Here is a 14,273-nt window from a genome sequence, read left to right on the forward strand (position 1 = left end):
TTTTTCAGAAATTTTTACGTTTTTTAAAATACAATTTGTATAATTGTAATAAAAATTATATAATACAAAATTTGTATCATATTCTGAACATTGAAAAAAAGAATCCTTTCAATTTTAAAAAATTAAAACAGTGCTAGTAATAATCCTCGCGTAAGCATTCTTCCGCTTTGCGTGGAATAAGTATAAATTATTTCCTATCACACCAAATTAAAAATGTTTAATTAACGAAAAGCCAAATCTGAAATTTCACTTGTATTAATATCAAGAAATTCCGCATTTTTACGTAAAAAAAAAGAAAAGAAAAGAAAAAAATTACGCGATAGGTGAAAGTGAAAGAGCACCTGATAAATTTAAGGATAAAATGATTACTCATAAACAGAAAATCTGGAACACTACTATATCTTAACGATAATCGAATACATATACTTGTTTTAACCAAAAGAAGGAAGTACAGCGCGTAGTTAATTATTGCTTTTTCTTGTTCCCTAGAGCGATTAAGGACGAACATTTCTACACTGTAAAACTAATCTCTGTCTAAACGCGCGTACATCCTGAATATCATCGATTTAATAGAGTAAGTCATGAACTTTCTCGAGTTCAACCAAGCGAAACGATATTACGAACGCGAGAATGATTTCGATCGAAGGTTCAAGAAATCTGAACTTAATTATTTTGTTGAGGTATAAATTTATCAAAGTCGTATTTACAACTTTTAAATTTTTCCCCCCCAAAGAATCCAAGCTGGATGCAACGTGACTTCGTGTTACAATTTTTTTTTTACGATACGTGTACACGATAAATTTATCGCGGCAGCAATATCTTTTCTCTAAACAGAACACAAAAGAAACATTTCTTGTCATTACTTACAAAAATGGTAATGTAACGTTACTCTCAGATACCGTTGCACGCCGCTCCAGTATTCGGTGGAAGCAACACTACGAAATACTGATATACTTCTCACTTTCATATTTTGCAATACTGTTCTACTTTACGATCGTTTATACGTATAAGTTTCGATTCATATAAATATCAGGATAAAATGTGCTTAAACTTGAAAAAATATAGCGTTCGTTTCGAACTTTAATCGAACGTCTAAAACACGTGGGGATTACAAATCAGCGGAAAAAAGTCTGAACCTAGGGAATTTTGTGAAGTGTATCGCGTGACTGCCATCTATTAAGACACGATCTATATAAGATCGATATCTCTATAAATAATGCAATTATAACATTCATAAATTTATCCATCATTATCTATAAAATTAGTATACACGAAACGAAGGAATGAATAATGTTGGTGTACTAATCAATGCAAAAAAAAAAATTCTATTGTAACTAAAAATGAAACAAAAATACTGCTTTATCAATCGGCAGAATCGATAGTAATTCGATCGAGATATCAGATTTTATCATTTTCACAAAAACTTATATGCTGCACCTTTTACCAATTCGAGGAACTTCTTGTAATTTTGACTGTTGCTAATTTTGGCCAAGTACGGTTTCGAAAAATCCTGGAATATTACTCGAACTGATTTCTTTTTCTTCTTCTGGTCTCGATTAGTTGCGCCGTCCTCGGCATCATTCGTCAAAAACTGCGTCTCTACCGACAAATTTGCATCGTCCACCACGATCTCGTCTATATCACCGTTCGAATCCCGCCAACAATGGACAACGATTTCATCCACGTCGTCACTGAGCTCATCAATGTCATCGAAACTCGGTGTTGCTGTTAAATTCGAATAATATACATCCTCCTCATACTCCAGCGATTCGAACTCGTGTTCATTTTCACTTAGACAGTCCTGTTCGTCATGCTCCTGACACACTCTCGATCTCGAACCTTGTTTCGATGGTTCGCGACGATTTTCAATTTTTACCTCTCCTTGCTTAATGTCCGGCATATCGGTTTTCATGTCAACGCGATAAATCACTTTTCTTTTTTACGAAGCTCCAAGAATCCCGATTACAATTTGTTGTGAGGGAAGTTAGGTTAATTGTCATCAATGTTTGTAGAATAGATCGACTCGTGAACATGAAATTAATAATCTTTTTCTTTGTTCAATTCATTTGATTGAAATTTGATGTTACAATTTCTACGATATTGTGAAATTGCCAAGTATTTTTTTACCGCGAATTGTTTTGGAATTGATAAGTTCCTTGATAAAATGCTTGTCATGTTAACCTTCAGACATCGGAGTTGGTAGCTGGATCAATTTTGACACTTTATGCAGAGCGTTACATTGGCAAAATATTTAAAAAAAAATTAATTCTAGAGACCAAAAAAAGCAACAAATAAAATGAGATATATCTATTTCACCGCTATCTCATTTCATTTATAAGTTAATAAATGAATCTCAATCGAAATTTTTAGATGCTTTTGTTTGTTTGGCCTCTAAAAAGAATATCCACAAACAAATTAATATCTTATAGATATTGCGATAGATTACGTAAATAAATCTATACTTTGAATCAATATTATGATTATATAAAAATAAAAGAGAATTATACTTGCAAATATTATTAGAAAACGTATTGCTATTTCTTATACGAATTTTTTTATGATTATAAAAACTATTATAAAAAAAAAATTACAATTATAACGAAACTATACTTTCATTAAACAAGTATAAAATAGAATATCATGAAAAGATAAAGAAAAATAACGTAGTTATTTGATATATGTCAAAAATGATCCATCGCCAGGTTATTAAACAAAATCTCTGGCTGGCGCGTCTTTGTTTCTTGCCTACCGGTGAAACTAGTTTTCTCGCAGAAACCGTAACTGCATCAGTTCCACACTAAAACGACCACAAATGTCACAACGTATGCGTGGTGGACGAAATACGATGATTCCCACAACGATCTTCGAGTAAAACTAAAACTCATTCGTTGAAATCACTGGATCTCACTTTCGCAAACGACACGGTGGCCAGTCACGCGTCACGCGGGTAAACAAACCAAGTTGAAGTTAGGTACGACAATGAATATTCCGCGGGAAATCGGCACTTTCAGCCATTTATATTTTTTCGAAGTGAAATCAACAATCCACGAGTGGTATTGACCACGAGCGATCTAAATGACCACGTGAATCGATCGGCGCGTGCAGACGACGATCACAGCTGGCATGATCATGCTTCGTTTTCCCGACGCGAACAGATCCTAAGTTCCGATTTTGACCAATCATGGCGCCACTATCGTACAGCCACGTATCCAAGAAGGAAAGAAATCGCGGCCAGTTACTCGTTCCTCTTTCGCGAAGGTGAAAGGGGAAGGGACCCAAGGTCCCCACCATCTTTGTGCCCGTCTTCTTTTAATCCTTAATAAATAAAACAAAATCTACCCTCGGAAATTTGCATCGAATTTGTATTTTAATAGAGATTACATTTCACCAAAGGTAATGGGATTTATTTCTCTCAGATTTTGATCGTTATTGATTCTTTTTTTTTCCTTTTTTTCAGAAATATGTTTCGTGCATGAAGAAACGAAGCTGCCAAGTTCGCTGTTGGTCGGTAAGTCGATCGTAAAATTTCCCTTTCTCTGTTTTACGTCACCTAACGTTACATAATAGTATTGTAATTTAGTACGAATTCGATTGGTATTGAAAGATATAAAAGAAAATCATATTCTGATATCAACACAAATTTTTTTCTTTTTTATAACTCGTTTTTTTACCGTGATTATAGATCGGCTCAGTGCACACTTTGAGGAAGACAAAAAAAGAAGATTTGTCGACGGTAAAAAAGTAGATTGAAAGTTGGGAAAAAAAAATATACGCCTGTTCTTGCGAAAGATCTCGTTGGATGGAGATGATGGAACGGAATCTTCGACGGTTCGTTGACTCTGGACGCATATTAAATTTCCACTTGCAACGTATAAAAATATGAATAAAAAGTAATATTACTTTAAGGTATATATATATATATCTTAAAGTATATAAAATTGTCATTGTAAAAATGACAGTATAGATAATAAGAGAAAGCCAACTATGCTTATATAATTACTTTTTTCATTAGTTTCGGATTTTACAGAAACTAGGTAAAAATTGACTAGAATATTTATCATTAAATAATTTTTATATTTAAAAATATTATTGATTCCACGATAAAAAAAATAATATGAAAAAATAATTTCCTTAATATTTATAATATATAAATCATCATTTCTAACAATCACTTTTTAGCAAGATTTTCGTGCAAAATCTCTCAACCTAAACTCCTACATCTCTTATTAAATTCTATGTTAAACCTAAAATTAGATGTTATATGAAGCAATTGCGTGCACCAAATTAGAGTACGATATACGAATCAAACTGTAATTTTCCAAAAATCACTCGTACAATTAAATAATTATAATCTTCCACATCGAATAACACATATACATGTTTAACAACGAATTAACAATGAATGAACACGCAACACACTAATAATATACTAAATAATGTAAATACAATTCTATTTAAAGATCATGAGTGTGCCGGTTATCAAAATAGCGGAAAAGGTAAATGAGAAGCGTGATAAATGGTGGGTAAGTGTATTTTATAATAATATCGAGAACACAGGATAAAGTTGATAGAACGGAATCTATGTGGAACCGGTTCATCCGCTTCTTTCGGTTCGATGAAGTTCTAAATACGGCCCTCCCTCGGTAACAGGAACCTCAAGGTTAACTGCTGGCTGTCGTAACAATCCACGGATAAAATGACGGATCGTTTGAAAATACGCTAGTTAAAAAATTCTTTTGCCATTCTGTAATTATTTCGCTGCTGATATCGACTCGCGACCCGAACGAATCGAGCTTTCCATCCCCGGTAACGTGACTTATTCAAGTGAGTCACAAAAGAAAACTCGAGACGTCGTGTCAGTTGAAATCCTGTATTTTTGATTAAGTCTAGAATGGAATAATAAATCTGACTTTTTTCAATCTATCTTTGCAGATTTTTTTTTTCTTCATGGACGAAGATACAATTAATTTCATGCTCTATATACGACAAAGTATTTTAATTAAGTAATTAAATAATTATGTAATAAATATATATTTATTTTAAGTTGTGTATTACGTTCTTTTTTATGAGAAAAAAAAATTATAAAAGATATATTTCCAATTATTAATGATTGATAGATAATAATTTATGATTAGATAATAATTTTTATAAGTTTCCAGATGTTTGATTTCAAAAGATCAATGATTTTGAAGCAAGAATATCTGTAAGTTCAAAATTTCATTAAACTTTCTATTGATCTTGTATCGACATATATAAAATTGGAAACTGTTCTATGTCGTTTTATTTGAGATATTGCAAAGATACAAAACGAATCGCTTAATTATAAATGGATATCTATATCAAAACAAGATGTAATTTCCTTAAAGAAAAAGGTGAAGTGGAAGAAAATAAAATGTGAATAATGTCATAGAAATAATAATGCAATAACGTGTTCAAGTTTAAAACACTTATAATAAGTAATAAGAACTAAACATAACACACAATAAAATTGGTTTAGAATGATTCATTTAGAAGATTTTAATCAATGATAAACCTTGATGTAACAGACCATGGAAAATAGATAACGATATTATGAATGAATTGATTAAATAAAATAAACATTGTAAAAATCATCTAAATTGCAATTATAATTAATAAGTTATAATATGATTGTCCAAAATAGTTTATACTAATTTTATTATAAACATAGCAATTAGCTAGATCTATTTCAAATAATATGAGAAAAAAAGAAAAATCTTTATGCCATTATAACTTTGCTATTTCTCTTTTATTATCATAAGTCAAATACAAGTTATCATAAAAGATATATCACATAAATTATATAATTATTTATTGAACTATAACAAAATTATAAAAAATATTAAAACATGTTTCATGTAAATATTGCATGGTGTTAATATTTCTTTTTTTTTTGCAGATAAAAGATCCATTATTTATTCGTGTATAAAAATGTATTAAAAAATTATATTCACTTCCATATATCCAATTCAACTTTTGTACAAAATAATTTTTATAGAACAAACAATGAATTATTTGAAATGATCACGTTATTCTGCATATAATTACCAAATTTCCGCAAAATATACAACCCAAGCAAAATCGCGTTTACGTGATGTCAGCTGATAACTCCATAAAATCACGCATACGTGGCAACAACGATCGTCAAGGTGTCGATTCAATTATTTTTAAATTTCAATTTTACTTTTACTATTTCGATCTCGAATCGTTAATTTTTACAATTTCTTTTATAGATTGAGAATAAAAACGAAGAATCTTATCGATATACTTTAATAAAATTATTACACGTGATTTCTAGGAAATCGAGGGATCAATTCGTGGACCTTCTTTCAAGTTTCTCGAAACACGCGATTCCGGAATTAAGAGGCAGGCCCGACGTTGGTTTAGGTGAAGATCGATAAAATTGCCGTGCTAAGTATTCACGATGCTAACGGCTCTCGCCATCCTGGATAAGGTGGTAAGTGAACTTTCTGAACGTTATAAAGTTTCGCCAGATATCGACATACATTGCTCATAATAAATTGTTTTCAGGTAAATTTCGCTTAAATCGAATATCAAATGATTTCGTTTACGTGAAAGTGGAATGAAAAAAAGTGGAAAAGATAAAGGAAAGTGGAAATCAAAGTGTGATTTACACGATGAGTTGACTTTCTAACATATAGTTTGTTAATGGCATAACGTTTGTTATAATGAAACAGGAACCTGGAATTAATATTTGAAAATTGTGGATCAAAAAGAAATAAAATAGAAAATTTTCTTTCGTTATATATTTTAACTTTTTTTTATTGTTTGGAATACAGAAGAGAATATAATACTTTAACTTGTTAAATTCAAATCATAAATTTTTCAAAAATATTGTTTGATAAATCTACGAAATATAAAATTAAAAAAATCTGATAATCAATATTTTTTAAATAATCGAAAGTTTTCTAGATATATTTAATTGCAGGATACAGAAACAATTGATAACGAGTTGAATTTAAAAATTATTGTCCTATAATTAATTATTAATTGACACAGAAAATATAATTGTTCAATAATTAAAATAGAATTTCTAGTATTTTTAAACTAGAATATTCTTATTTCTAACTCTACCCGTGCATGATAACTTAAAATGTAATTGCATAAAATTTATCCAATTATTATAATTATTTCAACTTTAATTAAGAAAATAAATTTTTTTCTTAATTTTAGCCAAGCAATTTATATGCATGAAATTAGCAATATGTAGTAATTTATTCATTGTGAAGTCGTATGTTGCTCGGACAAGCAATAAAAGCAATATTAGCAAGACAAAGGAATGGTTATTGAACGTGCAAGGGAAAAGCAGACAAAAGGTGAGGTATTAAACGAGCGTTGTACACGCGTTGTTGGCAAAACGTTTCCTTTGTCTTTAATTAATTTCCGGTACAAGTGGAGGAAGCATCGTGACTTCGATTTTATCTTATTTACATTTAAAAAAAAAAAGAACGGTATAATTTTATTTACAAAATAATATTCGAAAAGAAAAATAACAAATATTCAAATGAATAAAGGATTAGAAAATAAAAGATGTTAATTAACTTGAGGACTTCTATAGAGTAAAATACGAAAATGGCATCGCAACTTTGAGCGAACATTAGGAATTTTTGTTACAGTCTAATGGGCACAGACATATTTGCGCATCCACGCGAAACCGAATCTGAATTCTATATTTTGATTTAAAAGTCGAAATTGAAAAAATTTCAACGAGTTTATTTCTTATAATGACATAGTAAATTTTAAAAATTTCTTTATTTTAGAGTAAAAAAATTAGAGGGGAAAGAAAATAGAAGACGAATGCTTAAAAATAATAGATATTTATATGAATATTGGTAAATAAACTAAATTAATTTTAATTATTTTTCGATTAAATTTAGTTCGATTTATTTTTAATTATGATAAATTAATTTATCGTATTTTTTTATTCGTAGTGAAATTAATAATAAATAAACAAATTAGATAATTAAACAAATAAGCTCTCATACAAAGTATAAATTGAGAAGGAGTTTGCAGATTATAATTAAGTCCTTAATTTGCTAATCACCAATTATTTTTAACAAAAATTTTTTCTATCACGTTCATGATTGAAACAATTACACCCTAGATTATGAATTTATGAATGATGACTTTCACTTTCACCATTTGTACAGTGAATAGAAATAAAAAAGGAAAAAGAAATATTTTATAAAACTAATCAATAGTGGCCAATTTTCCATTACCATGGTTTATAGTTATAAGGATATTAATATTAATAGGATATTAATAATTAAATTCATGAGATATTTTTAGATTCTAGAGATTATAATAAATATACTAAAGATATAATATATTATAATAAATATATAATTGATATACAAAAATATCGATTATTTATTATAAGCAATTTAATTAAATAATTTAATTATCATATAAAATAATTGTATGATAACACATTTTAGATCTACATGATAAGCTTATAAATAAGAGATTATATATCATAAGCGCAAAATAATCAAATAATGTAATATATTGTAATATTTCATAAGATGGAAAAGTGATAAATAATAAAAACATTCTGTTTTTCAGAGATTAATTTATAGGATTAACAAGTTCACTCAATCAGATTATTACATTAACCAAGTGGAGAGATAGAATTAGTTCTGGAGTAGACTGTTATCTGTGAAATATATGAAAATATGAGTATATAATATTTATCATGATTTAATCAAATAAAAAAATAAAAAAATGATTCTTTAATAAATTTAAAAAATATATATATCAGTAAGTTTTTCCCTTAAATATTTGTAATTTTGTATGAGAAAAATTTATAATTTTATTCTTTTGAAAAGATAGTAAGAAAGCTTATTCTGAGGAAACAGTAGAAGTAAAGAATAATAAAATATTTTCTTTTTTAAATATCATTTTCTTTGATATGAATTTTCTTTGATATCCAAAGTAAAGGAACAAATCCATTACTTTATATCAATAGGCTAAAATAAAACTTCTTTGAAAGAATCAGAAAAAAAAGTGATAAGATTAAAAAAAATTCCATAATCCAATTATTCTGTTCATTCTATCCCATCTACAAACTTTATTCCCTTCGCTAAGAAACAAAATGTATTTATAAAATTGAACAAACATATACAAGAATATAACAAAAATATAAAACACTCATGCAATTGTTATATAAATTTTTTCTCACATGGGAACTATCCTACATAGGAACACAACATAATATGAGAAACAATCATGAGAAATAATCAAACAGTGACTAAACGAAATATTGAATCGTTTGTTCGATATGAAACAAGATTGAAAAGCTAATTTAAAATCGATTCTTCGTAAAGCAACTGTACAAATATATTTTTTTTTGAAGTTATAATATTACATTGCAACCAGAACAGCGCGACGCGATTTCCGCGAACACGACACCATGGCTGCTTTTACAACTTTCTCTTTGGGATTGTCTGTCGAAGAACGAATGAATTATGCTTGGTTTATATTATCTGTTCAAGACACGAAACGATATGAGAATGATTCCAACAAATATCGGACGATACATCATATCAAAACACTTTAAACTTTAATTCATTTGTGTATTATTGATTATGGTATTGATATGATAAATATTATCAATAACAAAATTTTAGATCCAATTACACATAAATTTTATGTTTATATTTGAAGCAGATATTTGTGACAGCATCATTTTATATTTTGTCACAAGTTACTTGATAATGAATTTATTTATATTTTTGAGATATAAAATGCTATATAATATAATATATAATATATATTGTAAATTAGGACTAGTTCAAATTATTTAATTATGCAGATATTCGAATTCTATTTTAAAATGCACAAATATAAAATTATTTCAATTATCAAAATATCGAAAATAGTAAAAAAAGCAAAACTGAAAAGAAATTATCTTTCTAAAATCTCATATTTGATTCTAGCCAAGATATTAACAGCTCCACTATACAACTTATGTATTCTTCTTGTTACTTTAAGTTTTCAAGATGATTTTAAAAATATCTCATCAGGGTATTAAAAATGTAAGAAATCTTATAATAAAAAGAAAAAAAAATTCATGACCTTTGTCTTTCGAAAATAGATGACTCATGCAATATCCATCGATAAGCAATGGATGGAAAGGTTAACTATCCTTCTTCCGATTGATTCGTGGAAAAAAAAGCGAACGTTTCGCGTAAATCAATTGACGCGATACTTCCGCTCATGGCGGGTTTATGAGCACGTTGAACGGGAAATATTTGCACTGAAAACAAGAAGGCCGTTAATGTGAAAGGGTAGGGAGATGTAAGCCGTTAGGACATGGAAGATAAAAACGTGCACAGAAGTGTGGGCCTTGTTAATCTTTGACGTGGACCGCGAAAATAGACACGATGAATAAAATAGAAAATTTTCAGTTGTACCAGAAATAATTTTCTTTTGAGAGACTGCTCGTTGTTTGAATTGCACGATTCATTAATTTTTGAGAGAATTGTTGAATGAATCAAAAATGTTAGATAAAGTGAATGAATTATGTACACGGACGTTATTACGATGGTGTTGAATTTCCATCCGTATTTGCATAATTATGAGAATTTCTTTTTGAAAAAAGTGTGAAATATATTTTAAATATAATAAAAGAGAAAAGTGATATGATGTAATAATAATTTTGAGAAAAAAATATTCTAGAATTAAAATATCACTTTTCAAAATAAATTTTTTAAACGTATAATTCTTTCTTCAGAAAAATCCTCATTTGTTTTTTTTAATAAATTAGTGTATGCTATGTGTTATATATACACTAATATACTGAATAAAGATAAGAATAAAATATTTATTCTAAACTTAACATGTCATAATACCTAGAATATTATCTTAATAGAATTTTAGAAATGAGTGATATGTATTTATATACGTATAGCTATTGCAATATCATATTAAATAACAAAAATATATTATATAAAATTAAAATATAATATGTATTCCTATATATAAATATATTTAATTATTAATATAATTAATTGTAATATTATAATATTTATTATATAATATATTATACATTATTATAATATTTTCCATATGATTTTATCATAATCATATCATAATTTTAATTCTGTTAATAATTTAACTGTATTTCATTGTATTTCATTAAATACATTTAATATAATCTTGTAGTTTTTCTTCTATTATAAATATTATATTTTCAATTCTTATAATATTTTTGCAACTTTCAATAGAAGTATAAGAACTTCAGAACTTTTTGCAATAAGATTAAGTATTCTAACAATAAGTAAATATTAGTACTAATATATCTAATGTCGTGCAAATATTTATATTTATACGAACATTCGTAGAGCTTCTAACACTTTGTAATACAGTATTATTCTACTACCTTTATTTTCATATTATCCCTAATATAATTGACTTACATTATACAATCACTATTAATATACTTTATAAAAGCAATATAACTATTTTTATTTTTCCAATGATAAAAATATCATTTTATTTTTAAAATATATTTTTAAAATATATAAAATATAAAATATATAAATATATTTATATATTTTAAAATATATCTTTACTATTAAATTTTGTATTTTTTCTTATTTCTTATACTTTCAATGTACTTATATATAAAATTTTTATATATAAGATACTTGAAAAATATGAAATAAAAAAAAAATAACTTTAATATATTTAATTTTATTATTTTAATCTTTATATCTTAATGAAAATGTAATTTTTTTTCTTTCTTTTTCATACTATTGTGATTTAGATATCACAAATATATCTGTATTTTTAAAATTATATATAAAAATAGGATAATTTTTATTTTCAAATTTTTAAATTAAAATGGTAATAATAAACATTAAAATAAAAAAAATATTAAAAAAATTTTTTTAAATTCCTATATTTTTTAATAAAATTAAATACATATGGACAGTAATTAAATAAATCTAACCTGTGCCAATATTAAAAATAATATGTATATATATATTGCACATCATCGAGATAATGATTTTCGCGATAAAAAGCAATATTATACGACGATAACAGTATTATTACACGTATGATACACGATATTGCGAATGACCTTTACCTATCATCACTTAAATATCATTATCTTTTATAGCTACTTACGGATATGTACTTATTACGTAGAAAATTATATATATTCCGATATTTCATTCAATAATATTTATGAAAAATGTAACATCGATTAACATGACAAAAAAAAATTTGTAAACAAAAAATATGAAGATATGTTTCATTAAGTAAATATTTAATTTATTTTAATTTTTCAATGACTCCCACGTATTAGATAATGAAGCATTTACATAACGAATGTGTAAATAAGGAGCCTTTAAATACAAATCAATCACGCACTTTCGGTTGAACGTCTCATTAAAGACTGACTTTAAAACAAAGCCTGGACAAATTCTAATCACGTTAACGTGATTAACGTGTACCATGGGATGAGAATAATACACCGGCATATATACGTATGTGTGATGTATTTGCTCGTGTAATTGGAGAGGTTAGGATAACAATTGCTCGAAGACTGCATTGACTTTTGTATATAAACGCGCCATTAATGTTCTATTATAATGTTGTGAATATTTTTTACACAATATAAAAATAAATAAAGAAAAAAACCGATTAAAATGCTTGTAAATAAGCATTAAGTAAAAAAAATCTTGGATTACCTTCGACATTATCGCATGGTTAGCAAATAAAATTTCATGCGATATTGCAATTATCGTACGATCAATTACACGTAATTTCACGAGATAAGTGGAACGATAGAAATGATTTTAAAACTTTTAAAAAAATAACAATAGGTTAGAATGTATACAGCAAAAATAAATTATATTATTTATGTTCTTCTTCTTAAAGCTATATTTATTTACTTATTCTTTTTTAAACGAGAGATATATTTTGAACGCGAGATATGTCACGCCGAAAATATGGAATACATTCTTACAGAGGAAAATAAGAAGCGTATCGAAAAAAGTGGCGTCAATGATCTCACCTGTTGGTACGTTGCTCATTTTGTCGAATCGATACGCTTACGTCGATGCTCCCTCTCGCTCGCTCACGAATCCACCACTCGCGAATAATCAACGAAACAATAATACGCACACGTTTTTCCGCGAGAACTTTCGAAACGGATACTGTGACGTGTTCTGTGCTACCGAACCGAGATCGATTCCTTCCGAATCGCTTCTGACGAACGGCACCGCGGCCATATTGAAAACAGCCGGCTAGTGGCGCCACTGTACGATTTTTGTGGAACTAACAAGCCCGTAGACTTAAATTTGAATTTATGGCGGCATTTTAGCAATATTAAACTATACTTCATTATATTGATCTAATCGAATTAGAAATAAGAATGAAATATACATATAATGAATAACATAATTTTTTCTTCATAGTTTTTACATCCATGTAAGAGTTTATGCAATATTTTAAAAACAAATAAAAGTATAATATATTGTGTTTATAACATACTAAATTATATTGAATGAAAACGATATTTAAAATAAAATTTGTAAAATTAAACATGTCAAAAGTTAGAATTTACACGTTCTTAGAATCATAATATATAATTTGAAGCGTTTTCAAGAGTAAATGATATGATTTTTAACAAATATTTTTAATTCATTTTTAACATTTATAATGAATTGTGAGCAGCATATCAGATTACAAATGATTTTCTAAGATTTAAAATGTTTCGTCAGTCGACAACATTAATGGATTTTTCTATTTAATTTAATTTCTAACCGTGATATATCGTTTCCGCTTAGTACATATTAATTCTCTAGGAATCTGGGTCTGCTTCACCCACATTTTTTTAAGAGCTTTGTTAGACATTCTAGCTCATGATTGTTTCAGCATAGATTGTTTCTATTAAAGTTGATGAAGCAACTTAGATATTTTGAAGAAATCTTTTTTGTTAAATCTTTGGTTATTCACCTAATATTATTTCACAATATTGAAAAATAAGTTTGAAAAATTAATTTTTTTAATCTTTAAATATATAATTTGTGAAAAAATTACAAAAATTATCTAAAGAATGATATCAATGTAATTATAAGAATAAAAACAGTAATTTAAATTTTTATCTACAATTCATTTTCTTGCAATTCATTTTATTGTATTTTGTATATTTTGTATATTATATATTGTTTCTAGTATTGAATTTAAACTAGAATATATTTGGGCTTTTGTGGTAAAAA

General features: G+C 27.3%; 2 protein-coding genes across 19 annotated transcripts in view; one reads left to right on the forward strand and one right to left on the reverse strand.

Moving 5' to 3' along the window:
• LOC107992891 (protein sister of odd and bowel-like) overlaps window positions 1-8,986 on the forward strand; it is a 160,067-nt gene extending 151,081 nt beyond the window's left edge. For 2 of the 9 annotated variants that reach the window (XR_009831589.1, XR_009831588.1), the window contains exons 4-7: window positions 3,458-3,508; window positions 3,683-6,167; window positions 6,317-6,475; window positions 6,550-6,783. The gene's annotated coding sequence lies outside the window, so the exon portion shown is untranslated. Of the gene's footprint in view, window positions 1-3,253; window positions 3,394-3,457; window positions 3,509-3,682; window positions 6,168-6,316; window positions 6,476-6,549; window positions 7,356-8,604 lie in introns of those variants that run through there. The other 7 variants (XR_009831584.1, XR_009831583.1, XR_009831587.1 and 4 more) reach the window with 7 other exon arrangements.
• The window catches only part of LOC107992887 (tumor protein D54), a 21,510-nt gene extending 8,204 nt beyond the window's left edge, over window positions 1-13,306 (reverse strand). For 2 of the 10 annotated variants that reach the window (XM_062080906.1, XM_062080902.1), the window contains exons 1-2: window positions 2,750-3,148; window positions 1,438-2,268 (exon numbers count right to left, since the gene is read on the reverse strand). In XM_062080906.1, the coding sequence (XP_061936890.1) occupies window positions 1,438-1,912 (475 nt within the window). In that variant the 5' untranslated portion in view covers window positions 1,913-2,268; window positions 2,750-3,148. Of the gene's footprint in view, window positions 1-1,437; window positions 3,151-13,066 lie in introns of those variants that run through there. The other 8 variants (XM_017049000.3, XM_017049001.3, XM_062080903.1 and 5 more) reach the window with 8 other exon arrangements.
• Window positions 13,307-14,273: the final 967 nt, after the last annotated feature.

Source organism: Apis cerana, linkage group LG10, assembly GCF_029169275.1.
Source record: "Apis cerana isolate GH-2021 linkage group LG10, AcerK_1.0, whole genome shotgun sequence".
NCBI lineage: Eukaryota > Metazoa > Arthropoda > Insecta > Hymenoptera > Apidae > Apis > Apis cerana.